We start from the raw sequence: 24,539 nt of genomic DNA, 5'->3' as shown, positions 1-24,539 counted from the left end.
TCATTTATGTTTAGTTGTCACCTAGAAAGAGCACTCCAATAGTGTGCAAAAGAGATGTACTCCAGGCCTTGTCTTATTCAGTATTTATATGAGTTACTCAAAGACTCATGATCTATGTATACAAAATTCATGGCTGTTACAAAGCTGAAAAAAGTGACTACTGTAATAGATGTCAGAATCAAGAATTAAAAGTTGACAAGTAAGAACACTAGGCTAAAAACCCCAAAATAAAAGGTAGCACATATATATGTAAGTGCTTGCATTTTGATTCGAGAAAAAAACTGCCTGAGAGTAGTTCAGACCTGTTACATTTTGATATCCATTCTACCTCTAAACATTTGTGATCCCAGAGGTAACCTAGCTTAGTGCTCTCCTTTACCAGAGGATGACTCTGAAACAGCCATGCAATCAGCTAAAGGTAGAGCCAGGATTAGGGCTCAGCTCTACTAAACCCAGGTTCCTTCACTCTACTACACTGCCTGCTGTCTTCACTGCTCAAAACACGATAGAAGAACTTCTCTGCTTGTGAACATCACACTAACAGTTGACTGACAAGCCACAGCATCATGAGATGAAGGTTGTGAGGAACATGAGGGACCCAGAAACCAGGATCCACAAAGCACAGTGGAAAAACCTGAAATACCAACATGGTTCAAGAGAACACATTAGTTATCTTCAACTCTCCAGAAAGTTGTCAGTAACTTGGAAGAAGGAACAATCTGAGAATGCATTTTTCCAGGAGGTTAGAACTGGAATAAATTGGTCAAAGTAACAGGGACTAGATTTTGGCTTAAAATAAAGAACGTGGAATTATCTTATGAGCATTAATGAGCAAAGCCTGGATAACAGATGAGCGTCAATGTAGATGAGCTCTGAAGTTCCAAAAGGAAGAACCCTTGATTTGACCTCTATCTACTGGGTGATATTGGCTGACTCAGCCCTGTGAGTTTTACCAAGACGTCAGCTCTGTAAACCATCTGTATATACAAGTAAACCTTAAGTGACAGGCAGGGTCACTATCAGTGAGCCCCTGGAATATAGCCAGAGGGTGAAGCCATCTGCATTGCCACACTCCTTCCCAGGGCCGGACAAGTGCAGGTACTTAAAATAACATTCCCCAAAATGCTTGCCCAAAGCATTAATGCGTTAGCATTTTGTCCTTATTTTTGATCTTATGGTATGCTTATCAGCAATACATGAAGAACAAGGAAAAATGTGGAAAAAACAAAGCAAATGTTAATTGCTTTCTGTATCTTCTCTCATTTATCCTCAACTGCTATTAGAACAGATCATTGATAGGGAGTTACTTATATGGCTTAAAGGGGATTGTGAAGATTAGTAAGGAAAAATAAGAACCAAGAATAATTTCTATAAGATATTAAACTAAGAAGCAATAGATGTTCATAAGCCCAGACAATAACGTGTCACACAGTTAATGCACAACATCCACTTAGAACAGCAGCTGCACTAACACCTCTGTTTTCTGTGCAGGGGAATTCTGTTATTTAAGTCCAATGGGACACACTTGTTCAGCAATTACTATACAGTGAATTGCTTTTACACTGAATGTGAAAGTTCACATGCCAGTGGCTTCTAAATAAAAATAATGCACCTGTCATCTAATGTTTGGTGACATTGAATTAATTATCCTCCCACCATCTGGAATCATTTCCATCAAAGAGATTTGATTAATAAAGTACATTTATTAACTGAAATTTAGTGAAAACAGTTAGAGATGATGAATATTTGATGATTATGTTAAGCAGAAGCAATAGCTAGATTAATTTTTAAATCCATTTCATGAAAAATATTTTTTAAAAACCACATATTTTTTATACGCTAAACACTCTGTCACCAAATGTAGGGTTGCCTTTACCTTTACTCCTAATTTAAAATGCAATCTCATTAGGAAATGCTCAGGTGTGAGGGGAAAACGGGTAATAGATGTCTTCCTTGGTTTTGAGTACAAAAAATACTCTAGAGTCACCTGTTCATGAATTCATATATTTATACTAAAAATTCTCTTCCTTTCCCAGAGCTTCCTGAAATAAAAATGGGAAGAGAGTAACCTAAAAAGGAAGTCACGTTTAGATGGGATGAAAGGAAACAGGTGGGAAAGAAAGGACTGCAAGGTTCACAAGATGCTGAGGAAAGGGGAGCACAGGGGAAAGTAAAGTTAAGTCTCTGGGAAAGGGGGTTCAAACGCAAGAGTAGAAATCTGAGACAACACCAGACCCTGGAGTGAAGAAACAGGATAATTGGAATAAAGGCCAAACAAAAAGCAAAATTGAGACAAATTGTAAACCACCCTTTTAGAATACTCAAGCACTGATTAATGAGAAACTATCTAAAGTCAAGTTGTCTTAATCATTATATAAATGAGGATCATGCCCTTTCTACTTATCTCTCATTATGTGCCCCAGAATTTCCATATTTCTTTGTCCTTAAATTACATAAAATAGTTATTGAATAAATTTCCTTAACAAAACCAACCTAAGGTCACTATGGTCAATAGTTCCAAAATTCCACTGTAATTGCAACTAAAAATTATGACACAAGAATCAATAGACAACCTTTAACACTACTACTGAATTAAAAAGACAGAGTAATATGTGGTATTAAAAGAACAGTATGATGATATTTAATAGAATAAGGAACTAAATAGTACTTGCCAAAGGCAATGTGTTTCACAAATGTTGAAAAATAGAAATATGTGACCCAATTTCTTCCCTGCACACTTTAGTATACTATTAAATATATTAATGTTTTATATATTGTCTTTTTTGAAACACAATTCCAAGGGTCATACATGTAAAATGAATTTTGATCTTTAACTCTAACTCACGAATTCAATAGCAGGAGTTTGAAAAAGGGTTGATATTGAATTAAGTGAATTAAAATATTAATTACGAAATACTTCCGGAAGCTGAAAAGAAACACAACTTAAACTTGTCTACACTAATCTCCTGTAATATTAAATTAACTAACTGAATTATTCTCTGTGCTAGGCATTATGCTGGGTGTTGGAAATAAAGACATCGTATATGGTTCCTGCTTTCTTGAAGTTTCTACTCTACTGGGAGAAACAAACAAACAAAAAAAACACTCATGTCAGTATAATTCTAAATAGTGATGAGTGTTATATAGGTGGAGTGGAGCGTTGAAGGTATAATGAAAATTATAACAAAAGGAACGGATTTTGATGGGAGTATCAAGGAAGGCTCCTCTGAGAAAATGACTTGCAAGTGGTGATAAATGATAGAGGCTACCCAAGTGAAGGGAAAAGCAGTTCAAGCAGTGAGCACACCAGTGGACTGTTCTGAGGCAGAGAAGAGCTTGTGAATTCAAGCAACTGAATGAAAGCTGACTTGGCTGGAGCAGGAGAAGGGAGGGGGAGGATGTTGTAGGGAAAGATGAGTTCTAAGAGGCAAATTGAGGCCACAATGCAGGACTCTGTAGGACATACTAGGGATTTTGGATTTTAACTTAATGAAAACAACTAAATGTTTTAAACATTAGACTCACATGATTTGTTTTGTAAAGCTCCATCTCTTTAACTTAAAGAATGGGTGAGAGAAGAGCAAGGGTCAAGACAGGGAGATTAGTCGAGAGGTGACTCATAAATGATTACAGCTTGGTAGTATTGGGGGATACAGATAGAAATGGGTAGCTTTAAACTATAACTTGGAAGGAAAATTGGCATTGGCCAGAAATTTCAGGATATTAAATAATAATGGTGGTACCTTTGTCTTGTTCTTAATTTTAATGAGTATTCCTTAAATATTATATCATTATTGGCATAAATTTGATATCCCTTGGGAAGTATAAGACATTTGCAACTCTCTGTGTAAGTGAGCTGGGTCTGTACTTTTCTTTCAGGTCTTGCCTTGATCAACAATATTTTCCTATCAAGAATGCATGCTTGGGGCACCTGGGTAGCTCAGTCAGTGAAGCATCTACCTTAGGCTCAGGTCATGATCCCAGGGTCCTGGGACTGAGCTCCGGGTTGGGCTCCCTGCTCAGCAGGGAGCCCGCTCTTCCCTCTAGCTCTCCCTCTGCCCCTGCCCACCCCCACCCCCGACTTGTGATTTCTCTTTCTCTCTCTCAAATAAATAAAATCTTAAAAAAAAAAAAAAAAAAAAAAAAAAAAAAACTCATGCTTGCTTTGGATATTGGTGCATTAAGGTTTTCTTCTTCAATAATCTACACCCCCTCCAGCTACTGTCCTTGCTGTTGTCCCCTTCACAGCCAGGTGTAAGAAGTTTTTCTGAATGCTCTTTACTTTGTCATCTGTAACTTGTTTAATCAAGTGTAATCTTCATCTTAACAATAGTTGCCAATATAAATTTTAGGTGGAAGAAAGGGTTACAATGTATAAAGGCAAAACTAGAAGAAAATATGAGTGTATATTTAATGGATTTCTTGAAAGCATAGGATTTCAAATCACAGAAGTAATTAAGGAAATTGGGAAAGAAAGACCAACCATTACCCAAGAAATTTACATCTTCTGTATCTCAATGTACAATAAACATTAAAAGCAAACCTTAAAATGAGAATATTTATAACATATATAACATAGGATTGTTATCTTGTGTATGTGTGTGTGAACGTTTAATGTGATAGTTAAAGAAATACAAGGAATAAAAAGTTAAAATGAAATAATATGATAACAATTTTTAACATTTAAAAAATGTAATACTTAAAGCTAGTGAGGATAGAATGAGGATACAACCACTACATGTGAATGTGTAAACTAACTTTAAAAAAAACAAATTTTCTGGGACCTCTGGGTGGCTCAGTCAGTTAAGCATCTGACTCATGATTTTAGCTCAGGTCATGATCTCAGGGTCCTGAGATTGGGCCCTGCATTGAGCTCTGTGCACTCAGTGGGGAGGCTCCCTTTCCCTCTGCCCCTCCTCCCTGCACATGTGCATGCTCTCTCTCTCTCTCTCTAAATAAATAAATCTTAAAAAAAAAAAAAAAACTTTCAGGAAAGTAATTTGAGTATATGTATCAAGAATCTCAGGGTCACCTGGGTGGCTCAGTCAGTTAAGCTTCTACCTTGGGCTCAGGTCATGATCCCAGTGTCTTGGGATTGAGCCCCACGTTGGGCTCCCTCCTTACTGGGGAGTCGGCTTCTACCTCTGCCTCTAACCTCCTCCCACCTCCCTTCCCCCTCCTCTACCCGTCCCCTCCACATTCATGCTCTTTTGTCTGCACACCCCACTCTTTCTCTCTCTCAAATGAATAAATAAAATCTTAAAAAAAAGAATCTTAAAAATGTCCATACACATCAACCCAATAATTCTAATTCCAGAAATCTAGTAAAGAAAGAACAAGAGATATGTTTAAAGATGCTTGCCAAAGTATGCTAATTCTGCATTATATGCACTAGCTAAAACACATTTTAAAAAATGAAACACAAATAAATTAAAAGGCTTAAATTTTCAACAACAAGGGAGTAGTCAAATAAAATATTGTATCTCCATACAGTGAAATATTATGCAATCATTAAGAACAATACTTTAAAAAACTAATATTCTTGAAATATTGCACCCTTTGATGGTTAGTCTCATTTTTTCATGTCCCTCTTTTTTTTTTTTTTTTTGGCATTTCACTTTCTCTATAACCACTATTAAAAGATGCAGCAACAGAGGGTTAAACATACTCCAGATAATCTAGAGTTTTTCACTAGCACTGTGAAGAACAAGAAAATGACACACAATCAGCAATGACTAACGTTAAGCCTCTAGCTTGGCTGTGGGATTACCATTACACTTCCCAATTGCCTGCTACCATGGCTAATTGTAAGCTGGCATGGTTGCTTCCATACCAATTGGCACTGGCCACAGATAAATTGCTGTGATTTTTTAAATTATAGTTATTCTACTCCATCTGTTCTCTTCATTTTTTGAGTCAGCTGTCAAATCGAACACATAAGTCCTTCCTAAAAGTTGTAGAAGTTTTACACGTTACCAGAGTAAATAGAACAATTGCATAACACTGATATTCAGTGGAATTCTACAAGGTGAACCAAGAGAGAATTAACAGGAAGTAAGGTGTCATGTCAACAGTTGTTTTAGTGATGATGGGAAAGTGCTATATTTATAATAACAGTATTTAGCATTCTTGCATTAGTTTTAAATACTAAGCATAATTGCCAAGAAGGCTTTAATAGTGAAATCCTAAAAATACATTTCAACTCTGACCTGCTTTTTCCAGTTGTTCTGGTCTCAATTTTATTTTAGCTAAAATTAATAAACACTTGAGACTACGTAAAAGTACTAAGTAATTCCTTGGTTTAATAATTGACATATTGTATTTCTCTAGTCCCATTCCAATTAAGAGTCTTATTTTTCAATAATATTTTCCTATTATGCATAAAGCATCCCTACCATTTCAAATATTAGACTATCTTTTGACACAGTCTCCAAGACCCATTGTGTAAACATAACTTTAAGATTATACTGCAGGTCATGGGAGAAGAAGAATGAAGTAAACTTGCTAAACCTATTCAACCTTTTTACTCTGAAGTAAATAACTTATATTAAAATAAGAAAATTCTTATCTCATTTGTGTTCAACTTATTACAAAAATGGTGCCAGTTTTACCCCTCCATGTATCCATACCCCTTGTGATATGGTTTTGCAGCTTATATGATCAAGAAGTGGCATCTATTTTCCCAGCCCTTAAATCTGGGCTGATTTTGGGAATTGCTTTGGCCAACGACATAATATGGCAGAGGTGATGGCCCGCAAGTTCTGAGCTGGGGGTCTTAAGAAACCTTAAATGCTTCTGCTCACTCCCTTTGGACCCCTGCTTTTACCTTGAAAACAAGATTGAATTATTGTTGGAGGATGAGAGACTGTTTGGAATAGACATGTTGTCTATCAGAGCCCAACCTAGACAGGCCACCTTCAGTCAATCAGCCAGCTGAAAAGACATATTTAAGCAAACCTAGACAAGATCAGCTGACATCAAAGAATCACTGAGCTAAGCCGTCTAAACTGCTAAACCAGAGTCATGAGCTAAATATGTGAATGTTGTTTTAAACCACTAAATTTTAAGGTGATTTGTTGCTAGCCAGCTAACTAATATACCCTCTTGTCTTTGTTTAATTATTTAGAAGGAAAATTGGAAAGTAGTATTAGGGAAATAAAAAGTAGATATAATATCAAATCTACTTTTCTCAAAATATCAATATTTTAATTTTTTTCATATTTTGGCTGTTGAGGATACCTTTACTGAGCACCTTTTAATTATTAATTACTCATTTCACTCCTACAACAATCTCATGAAGCAGAAATTACTTTTATTTTATAGAAAAGGAGACCACTGTAAAGAAAGTAAGGGACATGTCCAGATTCACACAGCTGTCATGGCAGAGCTGGACTGAAACATGGAACACAAGGAATGTGAATCCATTTATTCTATGATGGGTCACCATCAGTTCCACAATGAAGTGTCAAGTCTAAGCTCTCTTTGGAGTGGTACTCCAGAAACTAGGAATGTGCGTTTTCTGTTGAATCACCTAGATGCTGCTCCCTGAATGTTCTGAAAAATAGTTTATGCATATTGCATAGACTTACTCACTTGGGCTTTTTCTCATTCTCCAATAAATTTTAAATGGCTAAAATATCACAGTTACCCGTCTGAATTCTCAATTCAAGTTTAATATGCAATTACCATAACAACAACTGAATGAAAAATTAACTTATATAAAGAGAAAATATCTTCCGGTATTAAAGGTCTTGGCTTATTTGAAGTCATAATTCTTGTATATAGTAGCAAATGATGACTATTACTTGCCTGACCGACTATAGGTCTCGTGATATTTAATGCTAGAAGTCAATATTTTAGTTACTTACTGTTAGGCAAAATTATTTGTGGCACTAATATAAAAATAGTCAACTTCTAACCTTGGTTGTTATGAGTCGAGTATGAAGTTTAAATCAATCTATGAGAAATAAATCAATAAAATGCTACTGAATAGATTGTCCATCATTCTCATTGGCCTAGCATTTACATATCAGGCCTATATATTATATGTCACAGGTGTTAATACATTTTTGATACTAAAACAAACATCGACAGGGGCGCCTGGGTGGCACAGCAGGTTAAGCGCCTGCCTTCGGCTCAGGGCATGATCCTGGCGTTATGGGATCGAGCCCCACATCAGGCTCTTCCGCTATGAGCCTGCTTCTTCCTCTCCCACTCCCCCTGCTTGTGTTCCCTCTCTCGCTGGCTGTCTCTATCTCTGTCGAATAAATAAATAAAATCTTTAAAAAAAAAATAAAACAAACATCGACAGAATAACAGGAAATTATTATTCCTCTTTAACACTCTACTCTTTAACACTCACTTGACTAGAAACCAAAATGAATAGATTAAGTTATGAAATAGGTAAGTAAGGACATTTTCTAGTAAGCGTTTTCTATTTCTCCTATCACATCTTCAAAAGAGTCCATCAAAAGCAAAAGACTGTACATCATACATAACATCAATACTAAGTCTAAATATATATTTTATTTTAGGGGCTCAGTCGGTTAAGTGTCCGACTCCTGATTTCTGCACAGGTCATGATCTCAGGGTTGTGAGATTGAGCCCTGTGTTGGGCTTCGCCCTGGGCGTGAAGCCTGCTTAATAGTCTCTCTCCCTCTCCTTCTGCCTCTCCCCCAAATAAGTAAATATATATATATATATATATATATATATATATATATATATATATATATATATTTTATTTTAGGCTGGCCAATGAAAATTTGAGTTATGTCCTTTGAAAATTACCTGATGTTAATTGCTGATAGAAGAAATACAAATGATTGGATACATGGCTTATTTATAAATCACCCCAGGTAGTTTTGGAGTAATAAAGTACTCTTGTACTCTGTCCTACATTATAATAGACATTTCAATAGTTTTATTCATTTGAGTATCATGTTTTGTACAGAATTCTACGATGATATCTCACTAAACAAACCAACAAAGAATAGGGATCTGTCGGATGTTTTTCCAGTGGATTTTGTCAGGTAAAATATTTGCAACAGCTATAAAACCAGAGAAATAAATATTTAAACATAATTTTCCAATTTAAATAACTATTTTATGTCCTATGGCATTTCAGGACTGAGATAACATTCTGGTAACAACAAGACAATAAAAATCACAAGTCACTGAAAATTTACAGCAACCAGTTTTCTAAAGTTTTAAGAGATGAATGAAAGCAGGAGCCATATGCATTTGTTAGTTTTGCCGTCACATTTATTATTACGAGTTTAACTCAGTGGAAGAAAAGACCAGTAATCAAGACGATTGAAGTAGGCAATGGCCATACGTTTAAATAAGAGTAAGTCAGAACCTGCTTAACCATGAACACTCTTGGCTACAGAATGTCAAAGGTTGGATACTATCCACATCTCCCCGAGCCAGATGGTTCATGAAGAAAAGACATTTTGATTGTCCTTTTTTCTTTTCACTGAACTTAAGAAATCTTCAAGGATAAGATCATTCTAATTCATCAAATGGAAAAGTTCCACACTAGCTAAAACGTCTTAGTCCTAGTAAAGATTTGTTACCTATGTACCCACGTTAACTTAAATGTCACTCTTGAATGAACAAAATTGACTACATTTTAGCTAGAAAATGTAGAGAAAATGTCAGGAAAAGTGTGCCATGAGCAGCAGTTGTCACTGGATGTTTCTCTCTCACAATCAAATGATATTTAACAATAAAGTTGGGCAGAATCAAGCTTAACACGTAAGAAATCAGTTTTTAAACTAAGTCAGGGCTTGAATGACAACATAAAATCAGTTTTTAAACTAAGTCAGGGCTTGAATGACAACATAAAAGAATTGGGTTAAAAGCAAACCCAATCACATGAACCAATTACTTAAAGATATTGACTGCTATAATGATGCGGATGTCCACATTTGCTTTTCTATTTGCTTCTTCTTTTCATAATGTAACCAAGTAATATTCCTCCTATTTTGACAAAGACCTAAAGTGAAAACCTGGACTCAGGGTTTAGGAATGAAGATCACTTTAATGAACCCCTGCTAAATCTCCTTTTTCTAATGTGATGGTCGGAGCTTACTTCATGCATTTACATTTGGTCACATAGTAAGAGTTTGGCTCTAGGGGCGCCTGGGTGGCTCAGTCGTTAAGCGTCTGCCTTCGGCTCAGGGCGTGATCCCGGCGTTATGGGATCGAGCCCCATATCAGGCTCCTCCGCTATGAGCCTGCTTCTTCCTCTCCCACTCCCCCTGCTTGTGTTCCCTCTCTCGCTGGCTGTCTCTCTCTCTGTCAAATAAATAAATAAAATCTTAAAAAAAAAAAAAAGAGTTTGGCTCTAGCATTGCTGGGAAGGCTGGCAGTATAGGGATAACTGTCACCTCAAGGGTGGAATCTCCATTTTGTTCACTAGTAGTAGCCCCTATAACACTTCCAAGTATACTGAAGGACCTAAGGAAAGTCCCCAAAAGAAGGGATGTTTGAGATCACTCCTATAGAAACAGAAAAGCCAGAACACAGAGCCCAGCTGTGGGTCTATTCCTCAGTCAGAATATAGACCTCCTCCCTCCTGCTTCAAGAGGTATGCTGTTAGAGTCAAAGGACCCTTGAGCGATTCTCACCTGACTTTGGCAGCAGGCAATGGGACAACAGGGCAATGGGATGGGGTCTTTCTATCCATCTAAATGATAAACCAAAAAAAAAAAAAAAAAAAAAAGGCAAACCTGAGAGTGGCTCTCTTCAGGGAGAGTCCTGCCAGGATAAGTTATTTGAGAAAGAACCAGTCTTTCAAATAATGTTCATTTCAGGACTGATTTGGCTTAATTGTGCTTGCCCAGGTAATACATGAGTTTCTTCCCTGTCATAAGTTGCCACAAACTCAGGAATATACTTGCAAATGAGACCCGCTATACTTGTTTGAGTTTCACGAGTTCTTCTCTGGACTAAGGACACCACATTAGACATGCTGAGGAACCACTTGGTCAGTCTGGCTTAAGAGTTAAACGGCCTGCAGGGTAGTTTTCTGGCCATCAAGAAAAACAGTAGTATCATCACACACAGTGGTATCATCACTATGAAGATATCCAAAGACCATCCCACAGTGTTTTCTCTTTGACAGTTGATATGTGTTTTCTTGTTTGACTGGTAACCATGTGCCTTTGGTAGGTTCCACATGTCTGAACAACAACAATTCCCTGAATTCTTTTGTTTTGCAACTAGTGAATTGTATCATTCAAAACAGTCAAATTTTAAACACAATAAAGGCCACAACAAGGCAATTAAAGAAGAAAGGTAGGTCTTATTGTAATTATATACTCAGTCTTCCACAAAGAATTGAAATTAAAATTAAATTACCTTTTAGGGGGTGGGGGACTGGGCAAAATGGGTGAAGGGGAGTGGGAGGTACAGGTTTCCAATTATGGAATGAGTATGTCATGGGGATGAAAGGTACAGCATGGGGAGTACGGTCAGTGGTATCATAGCAGTGTTGTACGGCGACAGATGGTAGCTACACTTGTGGTGAGCACAGCATAGTGTATAGGCTTGCTGAACCTCTATGTTGTACACCTAAAGGTAACGTAACATTGTGCACCAACTATACTGTTGAGGCCACTTTTAGGCAACAGGCTTGAGTGATGGAAACTTGAGCAAGGCAAAAGGGCCCACAGGGATTACGGGGCTGAATGCAAACAAGCTCATTAAGCCATAGGCCCTAACTGACCAATGGGCTACTTACAACCAGGCACAGTCCCTAAGATTAGCAAAAAAGGGAAAATTCCATACATCTTTATACTTCCTTATTCTGACCTATAACTGTAGCTCCTCCCTACCACCCCATGGCAGATAGTCTCTCCTTTGCTGGTCTGCCCACTGTTCCCTTGCAGTGTATTCAATAAACTTTTATCTCTTTTGCTCTGTCTTGGGTGAATTCTTTCATTGCCTGCCCCCCATCCAGTCAGGATGCCCCACATATACTTTAATAAAACAATTAAAAATAGACAGTCTTTGTTCAGAAAACAAATAATGCTGTAAGCAGTACAAGAAACATAGAAATGAGTGCTTCACATACTTTTCTTATTTCGTTAATCTAGAAACACAGTTTCTAATAGAAACAAAAAGATGGCATTAATTATTTATCTTTTGGGAAAATACATGTGGTCATAGATCAGAATATGTAGCACGTAACACTGAAAAAACTCGAATATTTGGTATTTGAATCAAAGCAGAATATATTTTTATTGTAAGGATTACTATGTGAATTTTACATTTGGCTATAAACCATTTGAACTATAATTCTCATTCAAGGTATTGTCTTTTCTATTTGATGCTTTATTTCTTCCTGTTATCTCCATAATTCTCCATAAATATTTTCACCTCATGGTGAAATTGACTATTTGAAAGCAATTAATAGGTATGAGGAATTAGAAGGGAAATATTTGAAGCCAAATATATGGAATGTTTCCTATACTTCATAGCCTCTGAGAATCTATTACTGAGCAATACCAACTATGTATATAAAATATCAAAATAACTACTAAGATTTTAGTGAGATGGAGACTTTAAATTACAGAGAATTTATCTGTTTCCTTGCTGCTTATTCTCACTTATTTCTACAGGTAAAGTCCCATTAATAAAACAGGAACATGTATAAATAAGGCATTTATTTAAAGGCAATGACTGTCATTCTAAAGCAAAAATATTCAAAAGATCCCTAAAAAGAGAGATCGTCTTTTAAAATGCAGTCATCATTTAATGGAATTCTCCTCAATTATATGATTACTATATGACTATCCTTTTTTCTTCCTCACAGTTCTGTGAGGGAAAGTAATTAGCAAGTAGCTTACAACATGTATAATTTGTCATAATTATTATAGATGCTCATTCTCTCTAAAATACTTATTGAAGAAGCAAATAACTGATCACGGCCCAGAAAACTAAATACGGGCAAGACTGTCTAATTTGAGATTATTTCTCCCCCTTCCCTTCTTGTGGCTGTCCAATTACATGACGTTTTATGAAACAAAGGAATGGTGCTGTTTTTGTTCTATTTAAAAATAAAACTATAGACTTATGAAATGCGGAAGGACTCAAATGATTGTCTGAATGGAAATTCTGGATGACTAAGGCACTCCTATTCTCTGTACTTTCAGCAGAAGGCTATAAATTTTTTTTTAAAGATTTTATTTATTTATTCGACAGAGATAGAGACAGCCAGCGAGAGAGGGAACACAAGCAGGGGGAGTGGGAGAGGAAGAAGCAGGCTCATAGCGGAGGAGCCTGATGTGGGGCTCGATCCCATAACGCTGGGATCACGCCCTGAGCCGAAGGCAGACGCTTAACCGCTGTGCCACCCAGGCGCCCCAGAAGGCTATAAATTTTTAAAACAAAGATTGCTTGAATATTGGGTTCACTGCTTCCCTCAGCACCAATCCGGATCCCTATCCACAGTTTTCTTTGCCTCTGAGTCTGGTAACCTTATGGAGTCTAAGGAGTTCACTATAACTCAATCTGGGACATTGCACAATCCTGTGGTTTTTGCTACACCTTGCCCGCACTCCCTTTTAAGCCATCCCTTTATTTTAACTCTTTCAAACTATTCTATGTTCACTTCTCTTTTCTGTTTGACCCTATTACAGTTCTTATTATTTTCCTCAGGAAAAATTCCACTGATACACCAGGTATACATGGAAACAAAACATTTACTTAAAGAGTTGGACACTTAGTGCATCAGGGATGGTCTAGCACACAAACAGAATGCTCAGTCAATGTTTGAATCATTTATATATCGATGGAATGCATTTAGCGAGAAATATCTAGATAGAACTCCTATCCAAACAAGTTTAGAAAGATTTCTGACCATCATTAATATATTAAGTCTAACTTAGGTGATGTCAATATTTAAAGCCTTTTTCTACAAAATTACTGAATTGCTTCTATGGAAAGCACAAGGGAAGTTAGATATTCCACTTCGAAATATTTTCATGAACACAATATATTTTTACAGATGCATATGTCAAGAGAGATATTTACCTTTTCACCAATTTCTCCTTTGGTGCCTTCAAAACCTTGCTCTCCCTGTAGAAAAGGAATATGATATATATAATAATAGGAACACTACTTTAAGGCACACAGTTATTACAATAATGATGATAATGTTTCCAATAACAAGAAATCAACAATTATAAATAAAACCCATTTCTAATATCTAAACTTTAAAACCAATTTTAACTTAGATGATATTTAAATATTCCTAAATATTAAAGGGTACAAGCTACAGCTTCACCACAGTGCTTTCAATGCAACATGATTTCCATACACCTGAATTTCTCCATACACAGTACCTTTCTCATAGATGTTTTGAGAATTGAATGCATCAGCATTGTGCCTGGCACCAAATAAGTTAGCCATTATTACTCTTACTTTTTCTTCTTTATATATTTTTATTACTTTATTATTATTATTATTATTATTATTATTATTATTATTATTACTGTTACTATTTATTTCACTAGATCCTGTAGAAACAGCAGTCTCAAGCTGACTTCTGTGGAGTATCGTTCCAGTCAGAGCTGTGTGATAAATGAGTTCAGGCTTGAACCCCGAGTCTTGGCTCGGGCTCTGATGCAGAGCCATGCATGCTCTTTACCACCTAGCTCTCCTGCCTCTCGTCACAGAAAGGGGATTGGTGGTTGCAGCACCTCTGGCTTTCAACCACCATCATTATTCCAAAAGGTCTAAGTCCCCTGTTCTTCAACTAAAACCCTCTCTGATCTGACAAGCTTATTTTCCCACTTAATTCTGCACAGATATTTATAGTACTGATGTTTGATTCATATATTCAAACAAATATTCACTGAATACCAAATATAGGTCAGGCACTCGAGGCAACATAGCCAGCAAATGAGTGCTGGAGATGGTCAGCCTCACCCCTCCATGCATAAGATGAACTCAGTAAACATTTCCTGAAAGGAGAAAGGGTTTCTTAACTACATTTTTTTCTGTAATGCTGCAACAAGGTGACACTTGATATAATTACAATTCATGTGTTAGAAAAGGAATACCAGCTTTTTACTATAAATATAGTCTCTCTGTATATATTAGAAATAATATACAATCACATATATGTATATATGTATATGTACACACACACATATACACACATGATTAAATTATTATTTCTGCTTCATCTGCCCTTAAAAAAGTTACCGGGAAAGACAGGTTACTGGTTAGTATTTGGGTATATTTGCCACTGAATGCATGGTCTACCTTTATTCTACCATTTTTCCTAAAATATGGACTGTAGCTTGATCTGTTAATCCAAGCTGACATCGAAGCTGCTAAATGCGCCCAGGACATCAGCCACAATGTCAGCATGATACAGCCACCACAAACAGCTGCTGGAAAGTCCAAAACTATTTCCCAGCAGATAAATCTGCACATCCCTTGGCTTGCAGCTCAACTCACAGATGCAGCACATGCTGTATCAATGGGTTTTGTCTAGAGCTGCTGTGAAGAAATTCAGAAGCTTGCCATTTCATCACTGCCAGTTCAGTCTTATTTTCTTTATCGAGCCAAGTAAGGGAAGATTTTTCAAAAGCTGTAACTATAAATAAATGCATATCTTTTTTAATGGTAATTTTTAGCTACAGAGAAAAACCTAGACGTAATAGTAACTTCTGACATCTTGTTGCTAAGACCTGTAAAACTTCCAGAGCATAGAGATGATATGGTTGGCCTGGGTGGGCCTCTAATATTGCATCAGTAATGCTCTCCCCTGTGGTGGGATTATCTGGGTGGTATCATGACAGCTGGCCCCACCTGAAGTGACTCCCCAAACCCTCCAGGAAACTGGAATAGACCAGACTCTGTGCTTCCAGCAATGCTGGTCACACTCCTTCCCAGAAGGAGAAAGCAGCCCTGGGACAACAAACGGGTACAAATGAAGTTCACCTTGGTAAAAAGAAAGATACTAGGCACAGAAAGAAGTAGCCTAGTCAATGCAAACATTTTTATTTATCACAAATTTGTTATTCTGACAAAGAATTTTTGAAGAGATTAGTTGTAGCATCTTTGTAATATTTAATATTTTATGTCACTGCAACTACTATGTTTAGTCGATCTGGGATATACAAAAAGGAAGATAAATAAGAAAGAACCAAATACAGTCAAAGGCAGTAAAAATTGTTCCACTCTTCATTTTAGCCTCTCATAACAGTGAAAACATGTCCAGAGCAACTCTGGACACTCCCGTGGCCCCCAGAAAGCATCACTGAATTCTCTGGAGAAGCATGTTGCTAAAGCTCTCTGATAAAGCTCTCTCCAACTGTGATGCCGTTGAGAAGGGATTGTTTCCATGGGTTCTCTTTGGAAAGACCAGTTAGTGGCTTTCTAAGAGCCTTCCAGGGAATTCAGTTTCATCAAAGTAATTTCCTGAATCTTTACTATATTATGTGCAAATTCGATTTTTTAAGATGTTAAATTCTTAACTTATATAAAACATTCAAAAACTCTTTACCTTTTGACCAGGTAAGCCTGGAGCTCCATGTAAACCATTTTCACCCTAAGAGAAGTACAGAGAATACGTTTTATTAACCATAAAAAACTAATGAATAAAGAAATTTTTGCAGTCGGGCGCCTGGGTGGCTCAGTTGGTTAAGCGGCTGTCTTTGGCTCAGGTCATGATCCTAGGGTCCTGGGATTGAGTCCCAGGCTGAGCTCCCTGCTCGATTGGGAGTCTGCTTCTCCCTCTCCTTCTGCCCCTCCCCCAGCTCATGCTCTCTTTCTCTCTCTCTCAAATAAATAAAATCTTTTTTAAAAAAGAAATTTTTATAGTCTTTAAGCCCTAGTTCTAGTGTTGTGGGGAAAGGTATGTCTAGCACATTCAGGGGTTTTCTATCTATCCTTCCTTATCTTATAATTGTAGAATTGGTACTTGAGTTTTACAAACTAAGAAAACAGAGTCTATGGGGTGCCGGGTGGCTTAGTGGGTTAAGTGTCAACATGACTCTTGGTTTCAGCTTTGGTTGTGACCTCATGGGTCATGAGATCCAGCCCCTCAATGTGCTCCACAAGGAGTCTGAAGATTCTCTTTGTCTGCCCCTCCCCCCCAATTTATGTGCACACTTTCTCTCTCTCTCTTTCAAATAAATAAATCTTAAAAAGAAAGAGAAAAAGGAAGGAAGGAAAGAAGGAGGAAGGAAGGAAGGAAGGAAGGAAGGAAGGAAGGAAAGAAAGAAAGGGATAAAGAAAGGGAGAAAGAAAGAAAGAAAGAAAGAAAGAAAGAAAGAAAGAAAGAAAGAGAAAGAAAGGAAGAAAGAAAGAAAGAGAAAGAAAGGAAGAAAGAGAAAGAAAGGAAGAAAGGAAGAAAAAGAAAGAAAGAAAGAAAGAAAGAAAGAAAGAAAGAAAGAAAGAAAGAAAGAAAGAAAGAAAGAAAAAGAAAACAGAGTCCCTGAGTCATGTTCAGGGTCACCCATTTTGTGGCATGACCTAAAATTTGAATTGAGGTCTTTCTAACTCCACGGCCCATGTTTTCCCACATGCTATTTAGTATCCCTTATTTCATTTTCTCTTTCAAATCTCTGGACATGATATTAAAGTCTGGCATAAGCTTTCTATGGGCCAGGCACTACTCTCACAACAAACCTATTGGGTAGATACCGTTATGATCATCTTACAAGAGATGATTACATAGCCAATAGGACGTAGAAATGGAATTCTCGCTCATAAGTGACCTCATCTAACAACTGAATATATCAATATATCTATTAGAGATATATATCATATCTATTATAGTGATAAACATACAGATATGTGTGTAGACATGCTCATATATATATCTGCTCATATCTGTTGATTGCCTTTAAATTGAAGACATATCCAATGCCATTTTACTTGAAACAACTGCTCACAAGAATTTTTAGCTCTTTCCATTCATCTGGTTCCTGTCTTGGGTAAAAAGGTTTCAGCAGATGCTTATCAGTTTCCATTACTGGAATTCATGGGTCATTTCTTTGACAAGCGTGCTTTGTAAACAGCACACCAGCTAGATATTCCTGGGAGGATGTACATATTCTCAACAGAGACTTAGGAATTTTGCTGCTTATAGGAACTGACTTTGGCTCCTGAGTTTCTAGGTTTAGACAGCTCAAAATAAATCAACAATTCCATTGATCTGTTTTATTTCTAGAAAGCATAAGTAATTTATAAGAGAACAATTTTTAAGCATCACCTAGAATGAAGTTAGATACCAATTCTTAGAATTTTTAAGTAAAATTCAAATATATGAAGAAAAAAATCACATCTTCAAAGTTTAAAATAGCAATAATATATTCTGTCTAAATCTAAAGAGATCATTATTATTTCATTAATTAATACATTTTGGAAAGATTTAGTCATTTTAAAGTTATACCATTATATACAGACACACTTATTATTTTAAAGACAAAGTTTGTTCTTAGATTAAATTATTTAAGTTTTTCCACAATATAACTGCTATCATCATAGAATATAATAAACACTAAAGGCAAAATTTTGTTGCTAAGTGGAATTAAGTGTTGAATCATCAATAAAGTACAGTATGCTTATCTATATAATAAATATATTTCCATTATTTAAAAAATCATCATAATTTCTAGGCCCCAGGTATTACACAAAAATACAAGAAACTTCCCATTTCATTTGATAAAGTGATAGTAAAAGCACATTAAGTATTTGATGCCCGGGAACATTCTGTGGAAATTGAGCTTCTGTTACTCATCACAGAAGTATGTCCACTTGTCCATAAGGAGCAGAATTATTTTCATCGGTTGGTCTAATATAATGTTTTATATCATATTACAAGTTACACAAGATAACAAGATATGGCATGTAATCCAGTAAAGTACACTGATACAGTATACATTGCCAAAAATACTTTTGGGGGAAAAAAGTAGTCACGGTATCTCTTTCTCTTTCTCTTTGCTGACAGCCCACTCCCACGTACTATGTGCTATAAGTTCTGGCACCTCAAGCCTCACTTCTGGCATGTGTCAGGTTAGGGTTACACCCAGAAACACTGCTAACTGTGTACCAAAAATCTCTAAAGCTGTGATATTAAGACTGTTTTTCTCTCTTTAATGGGCACAGGTTTCATGATTATTGCAATTAGAATGTTATATTTTCCTATGGCCAGTGTTCATTGGTCCCCATTCTTTCCTGACTAGGAATTGGTTTTGTAAACATAATCCTAAACTCCCAGATAACCCAATGAACACCACTCATCACTCTCACAGGAAAAAGTCAGCTTCACACCCCAGCAGGTAGAAGATTTTAAGATTCTGAGTGGACACTACTGAAGCTTAAAGTTTGCAACACTGGTATTCAGAAACCTTTTTATTTTTTTCCCACTGATTTTCTTGAAGTGATCAGAGATGTCCTACTTAGCAACTTTTAATAATTTTAAACAATTTGTCATTTTTGTAGATCCTAAGGGATAAAAATTAGCATATTTGTTTTTGTTCCTATCTCAAAAGAAAAAAAATTGTTAAGTAGCAAAGAAGAAAATAGCCTTAAAGAGCAAATTTCGTTTAAAAGATTCATGGATAATGACATTTCCCATCAGGACTTTATCCAAAACCTAATGCAGCTTGAAGTCAAATGGAATTCTACCTCGCAAATAAATGGCCTATCCAAAATTACAGGATGGGCAGACATTAGCTGCTTTTTCTGAACTCTTGCTGTTCCTCCTTCCTCAGTCCTAGCACAAAAAATGAAATAAGAAGCTTCTCCTCTGGCTTCTGATCAATATTTTAGCCCATCATTGAGAGAAAATTACAATCAATGTTTCCCACAGCTACCATAACATTCTAAACTTGTTTCTGAGGCATATACTTTCTATTATAGGTTTTTCCATCAAAGGACCTGTGTCCTTTTCCTGTTACAAATTCAAGCAACAGAAGGACAAGTGAATGAATATGTGTAATACCAAGTGGAGCCAAAGCTAACATCGCTGCTGATAGCACTGTTGCCATGTTATTACTATAATGCATAACCCATCTCTGACTTCACAGAGCAATCTAAAGCACCCTTTGCAGAATTCAAAGGAACCTCTTTGAGAAGCTTTTGGAAAAAAAACTTAGGTGTGTTTTAGGGCCAGCTGGTGGCTTTCAGAAAAACTGATCAAAGGATTTCACTTTACCTCCTTTTTATCACTGCACATTTCCCTGAAGTAAGCACAGCTAGGCATAAAAGATAAATTATTAGTTTTCCTGATTCCTTTGACAATGGAATTTATGTCTTTTCTTATTATGCAGGAAATACACGTTGTCTGAAGAACACTTGATAAGAAATCACATTCCCCACGGCTATGTTTCCAAACCTAGTCCCAAAAAGATTGAGGAAAGAAAGGGAGATCAAACAGGTAAATGAAAATTTGCTAATCACTACACCTAAGCCCAGATAATAGAAATTGATATACCATGTCACGGTGATTTTTTTTGGTTTAAAAAATTAGGCATTCACTCTCTGATTAAAAAGTCTGAAATCCTACTATATAACACTACTTCCATATTTAAAAATTTAATTTGGCCTATCATTTCATTTTATAGCACATTTTCCAGGAACTTAATCTCCTGTACGAACATAGTATACGTTTGGAAATATATCAGTGTTTTCCCACAAATTAACTCATATTTATTAAGAGAAGATTTACTTAAATCGAATGTTGTGTAAAATAGCTGGAAAAAAACATCTGAAATGGAATGCCAGAATTCTAGCATGAAAACCAACAAAAGAGGCAGCTGAAAGTAAATCTGATTTTGATTTTGTATCTCGCTAACTTGACCTCTACATTTCTGCCTACAGGTCTGCTTTACTCAGGATGTAATCTTCAGGAATGGAATTTTTATGGTTCTCAAATTGTTGCCACTCAACCAAATATTTCAGGAAATAAAATAGATACTTCCTTTTTTTTTTTTTTTTTCAGAAATTTCATCCAATCTATGTCCTTTGGTTTCAGGGAGGAGTATTTTTTCCTCTTATTTTCTTGGACTTCATCCCACAAAATAAACTGTCATGTTAAAAAGTATATACTACATAGGGTTTAAAACTTCAAACTTTTCAAATTCTTTGTATTTGTTGGGTCCTTACTGTAGCAAACACATGGGTATACATTATCATATTAATGTTCAGGATAAGGCAAATTTATAATATTCTTTTTTTTTTTTTAAAGATTTTGTTTATTTGACAGAGAGAGACACAGCGAGAGAGGGAACACAAGCAGGGAGAGTAGGAGAGGGAGAAGCAGACTTCCCACTGAGCAGGGAGCCCGATGCGGGGCTCGATCCCAGGACCCTGGGTTCATGACCTGAGCTGAAGGCAGACGCTTAACAACTGAGCCACCCAGGTGCCCCCAAATTTGTAATATTCTTAACCATAAGATGAATGAGCTTGTTACTTATTATTACTTATTCTTATGGGTCATTTCAAAGGGAAAACTAACCCACCAAAGGTAATATGTGGTTGATACATGTCTTAATCATAATAATATAAATATGGGGAGTTAGCAGTAGCTGAAACCAACATCCACTGTCTCAAAAACAATCAACCTGAGTATACATGTGTGTGTGGGTACACAAGTATATGCAAGTGCACATACCTAGAAAACAAGGAGGATGGGTAGTCTTAAATACAGGGACAAGAATAAATTCATACATTTATATCCACCATCTCCATTAAAGAATTTGTTGAGGTACTGACTCTACTGAAAGCTTCTTAAAGTCAGGCACTTTGCTGTTTAATTTGTATTGTGGAGAGCAGAACAAAACAATTCTATATGTGGATACTGCAACAATGCTTTCTTAACTCAAATTAACCTTCCCCAGATTTCTGCCCATTAGTCTCATTTCACAAAGGAAAAATATCTTATGGATCTTGTATATGACATCCCTCTGTGTCAGTATCAAGCCTATTCAACAAATCAATAATTTTTCAATGATAGTTTGGAGTCCCTTAATATGTTAGTCACTGTTTTCTGGGCACACACTGGTCACACAATCTATCTTTTAAAATGTGGCACTCAGAATTCAGCACATCACTCCAGAAATGGTCTCACCACACAGACTAGAGAACAGAATTGTCATACACACAAAGACACACACACACACACACACACACACACACACACACACACACCCTGTTCTGGATACTATCCAGTACTCCTATTAATACAACTTGCTTTATTAAGGTTAAATAGCTTATGTATACATTGAGCTTGTAGTCAGCTACAACCATTAAGTTTTCCCTTCAAAGGAATATATCTTATAATCCTTTTACAAATTAATTGAATGGAAATTACATGGAGGTATTCAAATTAAAAACAAGAAAATAAATACTTTTCAAATTATTTGGACAGGTAAACAATTCTTTCCATATATAACAAAGTTTGGAGACTGAGCCTTGGCCAATGTTGTAGAGCCCATTAAAAATCTGCGCTCCTACGTACTTGTGAGGATATTTTTTTTAAGTGGAGTTGTCAAGAACAAGTGTTTTGGCTTTTCACTATATTGTGAGACTAGCTCTAAGATAGTCTTTAAGTAAACTCGAAGCTTCATTAAAGTACTAGGGAAACAGAAGACATTTAATGTGAATCATCTCCTGAAATATCCGAAGAATAGTAACTGACATCTGAATCAAGTATTCTAACAAGTGAAAGATGATGTAAGATACAAAGAGAAGGACAGTGTCATCAGTAAGCTCCTAATTAAGGACAGTGAGATACCAGTAAGTGCAAACTATTTCCTGTCCAAAGTGTTCCTCATGATGAGTAATTTATAGTTCTACTCCGTATCAATTACTTCTACTGGAACTTAAATGCACTCAAGTCATTGGTTATTTATCTTTAGCCCTGAGGTAAATAGTTGTGAAGATATGGAGAAAGAGTATGCCTTAGTAACATTGTAAGAAAGTCAGGAGATGTTTTTCAAACCTAATTTGGAAAAAGAGAGAGCATGATAACCTGAAGATTTATGCTTGAGAGAGAAGAAAGAGCATAGTTTCTCCAAGAGAAAATGGGAAGCAAATTCTGGAGCCGCACACACTTCTCTCTGTTTGATTTCACTCTAGGAAGCAGTATCTGTAAGCTTTGCTAGGTAGATAAGTGATTCTCCTGCCCTGCTACTTCCCTGAAGCACGCTTTTGCAGAAAGTACAGAAGACTTGCTCTGAAGTACCACTACCTTCTCCAATTCCCCAGCAGCATGGTTCTAAACCATTATCTTCAATTTCTTTTCTCTACTGGCCTGGGGCTAAGTCCACTCGAGCTCTGAATAACTCGACAAACATTTTTCCAGAATCAATCGGGTGCCGTATGCTGGGTCAGGTTCTGGGGTTACAGGAACAAGACCTTGTTCTCCTGGAGCTCACAGCGGAGACAAAGACACAAACTATGTTGATAATGTAAATAAAGTACTACATGAGCAGAGGGAAGGGGCTATTCATCTGTCCGGTGCCAAGGAGACTTGACGAAAAAGATGAGATTTTTCTTGAGCTTTGAATTTAGTAATCTGTGAAAATGCAGTGATGGTGAGAGGGAAGAAAGGTACCAATCATGTACGATCATGTTCTCGAATCTTCTACTCAGTACCTAACAGCTTCATTCAGTACCCTACACTGGCTATGTCTGTCCCTCACTTGGAAGCTAAAATCTCCTTTAGACAGAGCTGCTTTTAGAAAACTCTATCTGAAATTGTAGATGTCTTTATCAAATACCAATTACACCTTTAAATTCACTGCTGAGTATCTCAGAAATCTACACCAAGAATAAAATAATTAGCCACTAAACTATGCAGAGAAACAGAGTGTGTGATCTTTTTTATGGCAATATTTTAATATTTATGTGCTAGATTCTCACAGTGCATTAAACCAAATAGGAACATTAGCAGACTAAGTTCTCAAAATCTGGCTAACTGTTTAGCAAATAAAAGTCAAGTGCCTGGGTGCCAGATCCACTGCATGTGTTGAGCCTGTCATCCATCTGTCGTGCTCTCTGCCAACTGCTCTACTCGGGCTGTGCGTGGAAGGCATTAGAAGGGAATAAGAAACCATTAAGAAATAAAATCAACTGCAGAGTAAGCAAGTTTCTTTTTCTTTTTCCTGTCCTTCTGTTGCCTCTGTCCTTCTCATGTTTCTGCTTATTTTACAGTGATATTGTATTAAAATAATGCCCATAAATGAGACAATTAAATGAGACTTACTCCACGTAAAGGCAGTAATTTTTTCACTGATAATTCAAGTATCATTCTTGGAACTTTAGTAAGTGAAGCCAACAGTAGGTTGACAAAACTGTGTTCTTTGTGGTCATTTTTCCTATGAACATTGGTTATGATAAAAAGTTCAATCCTATGTCCAGGTTTGACTCTATCTTTTTTCACTGCAGAATTGTCTGGAATACAGGAGTATACAGATGATTCTCTGTTCAAGAATATTTTCTCTAACATAAAGCTCATACTTGTTTTGTAAACCTTGACAAGTTCATAGGAAGGATAGAGCCCA

The 24,539-nt window shown here is 36.5% G+C and overlaps 1 protein-coding gene across 1 annotated transcript in view; it reads right to left on the bottom strand.

The window, feature by feature from the left end:
• The window catches only part of COL19A1 (collagen type XIX alpha 1 chain), a 300,849-nt gene that overhangs the window by 198,316 nt on the left and 77,994 nt on the right, over positions 1-24,539 (bottom strand). Inside the window, exons 10-11 of the mRNA XM_057303991.1 lie at positions 16,529-16,573; positions 14,044-14,088 (exon numbers count right to left, since the gene is read on the bottom strand). Coding sequence (XP_057159974.1) covers positions 14,044-14,088; positions 16,529-16,573 — 90 coding nt within the window. The remainder of the gene's footprint in view (positions 1-14,043; positions 14,089-16,528; positions 16,574-24,539) is intronic.

This window comes from Ursus arctos, unplaced genomic scaffold (genome assembly GCF_023065955.2).
Source record: "Ursus arctos isolate Adak ecotype North America unplaced genomic scaffold, UrsArc2.0 scaffold_29, whole genome shotgun sequence".
In the NCBI taxonomy this organism is placed as follows: domain Eukaryota; kingdom Metazoa; phylum Chordata; class Mammalia; order Carnivora; family Ursidae; genus Ursus; species Ursus arctos.
Note: the sequence above shows the minus strand (reverse complement) of the source record. Positions and strands in the feature narration are given on the sequence as shown.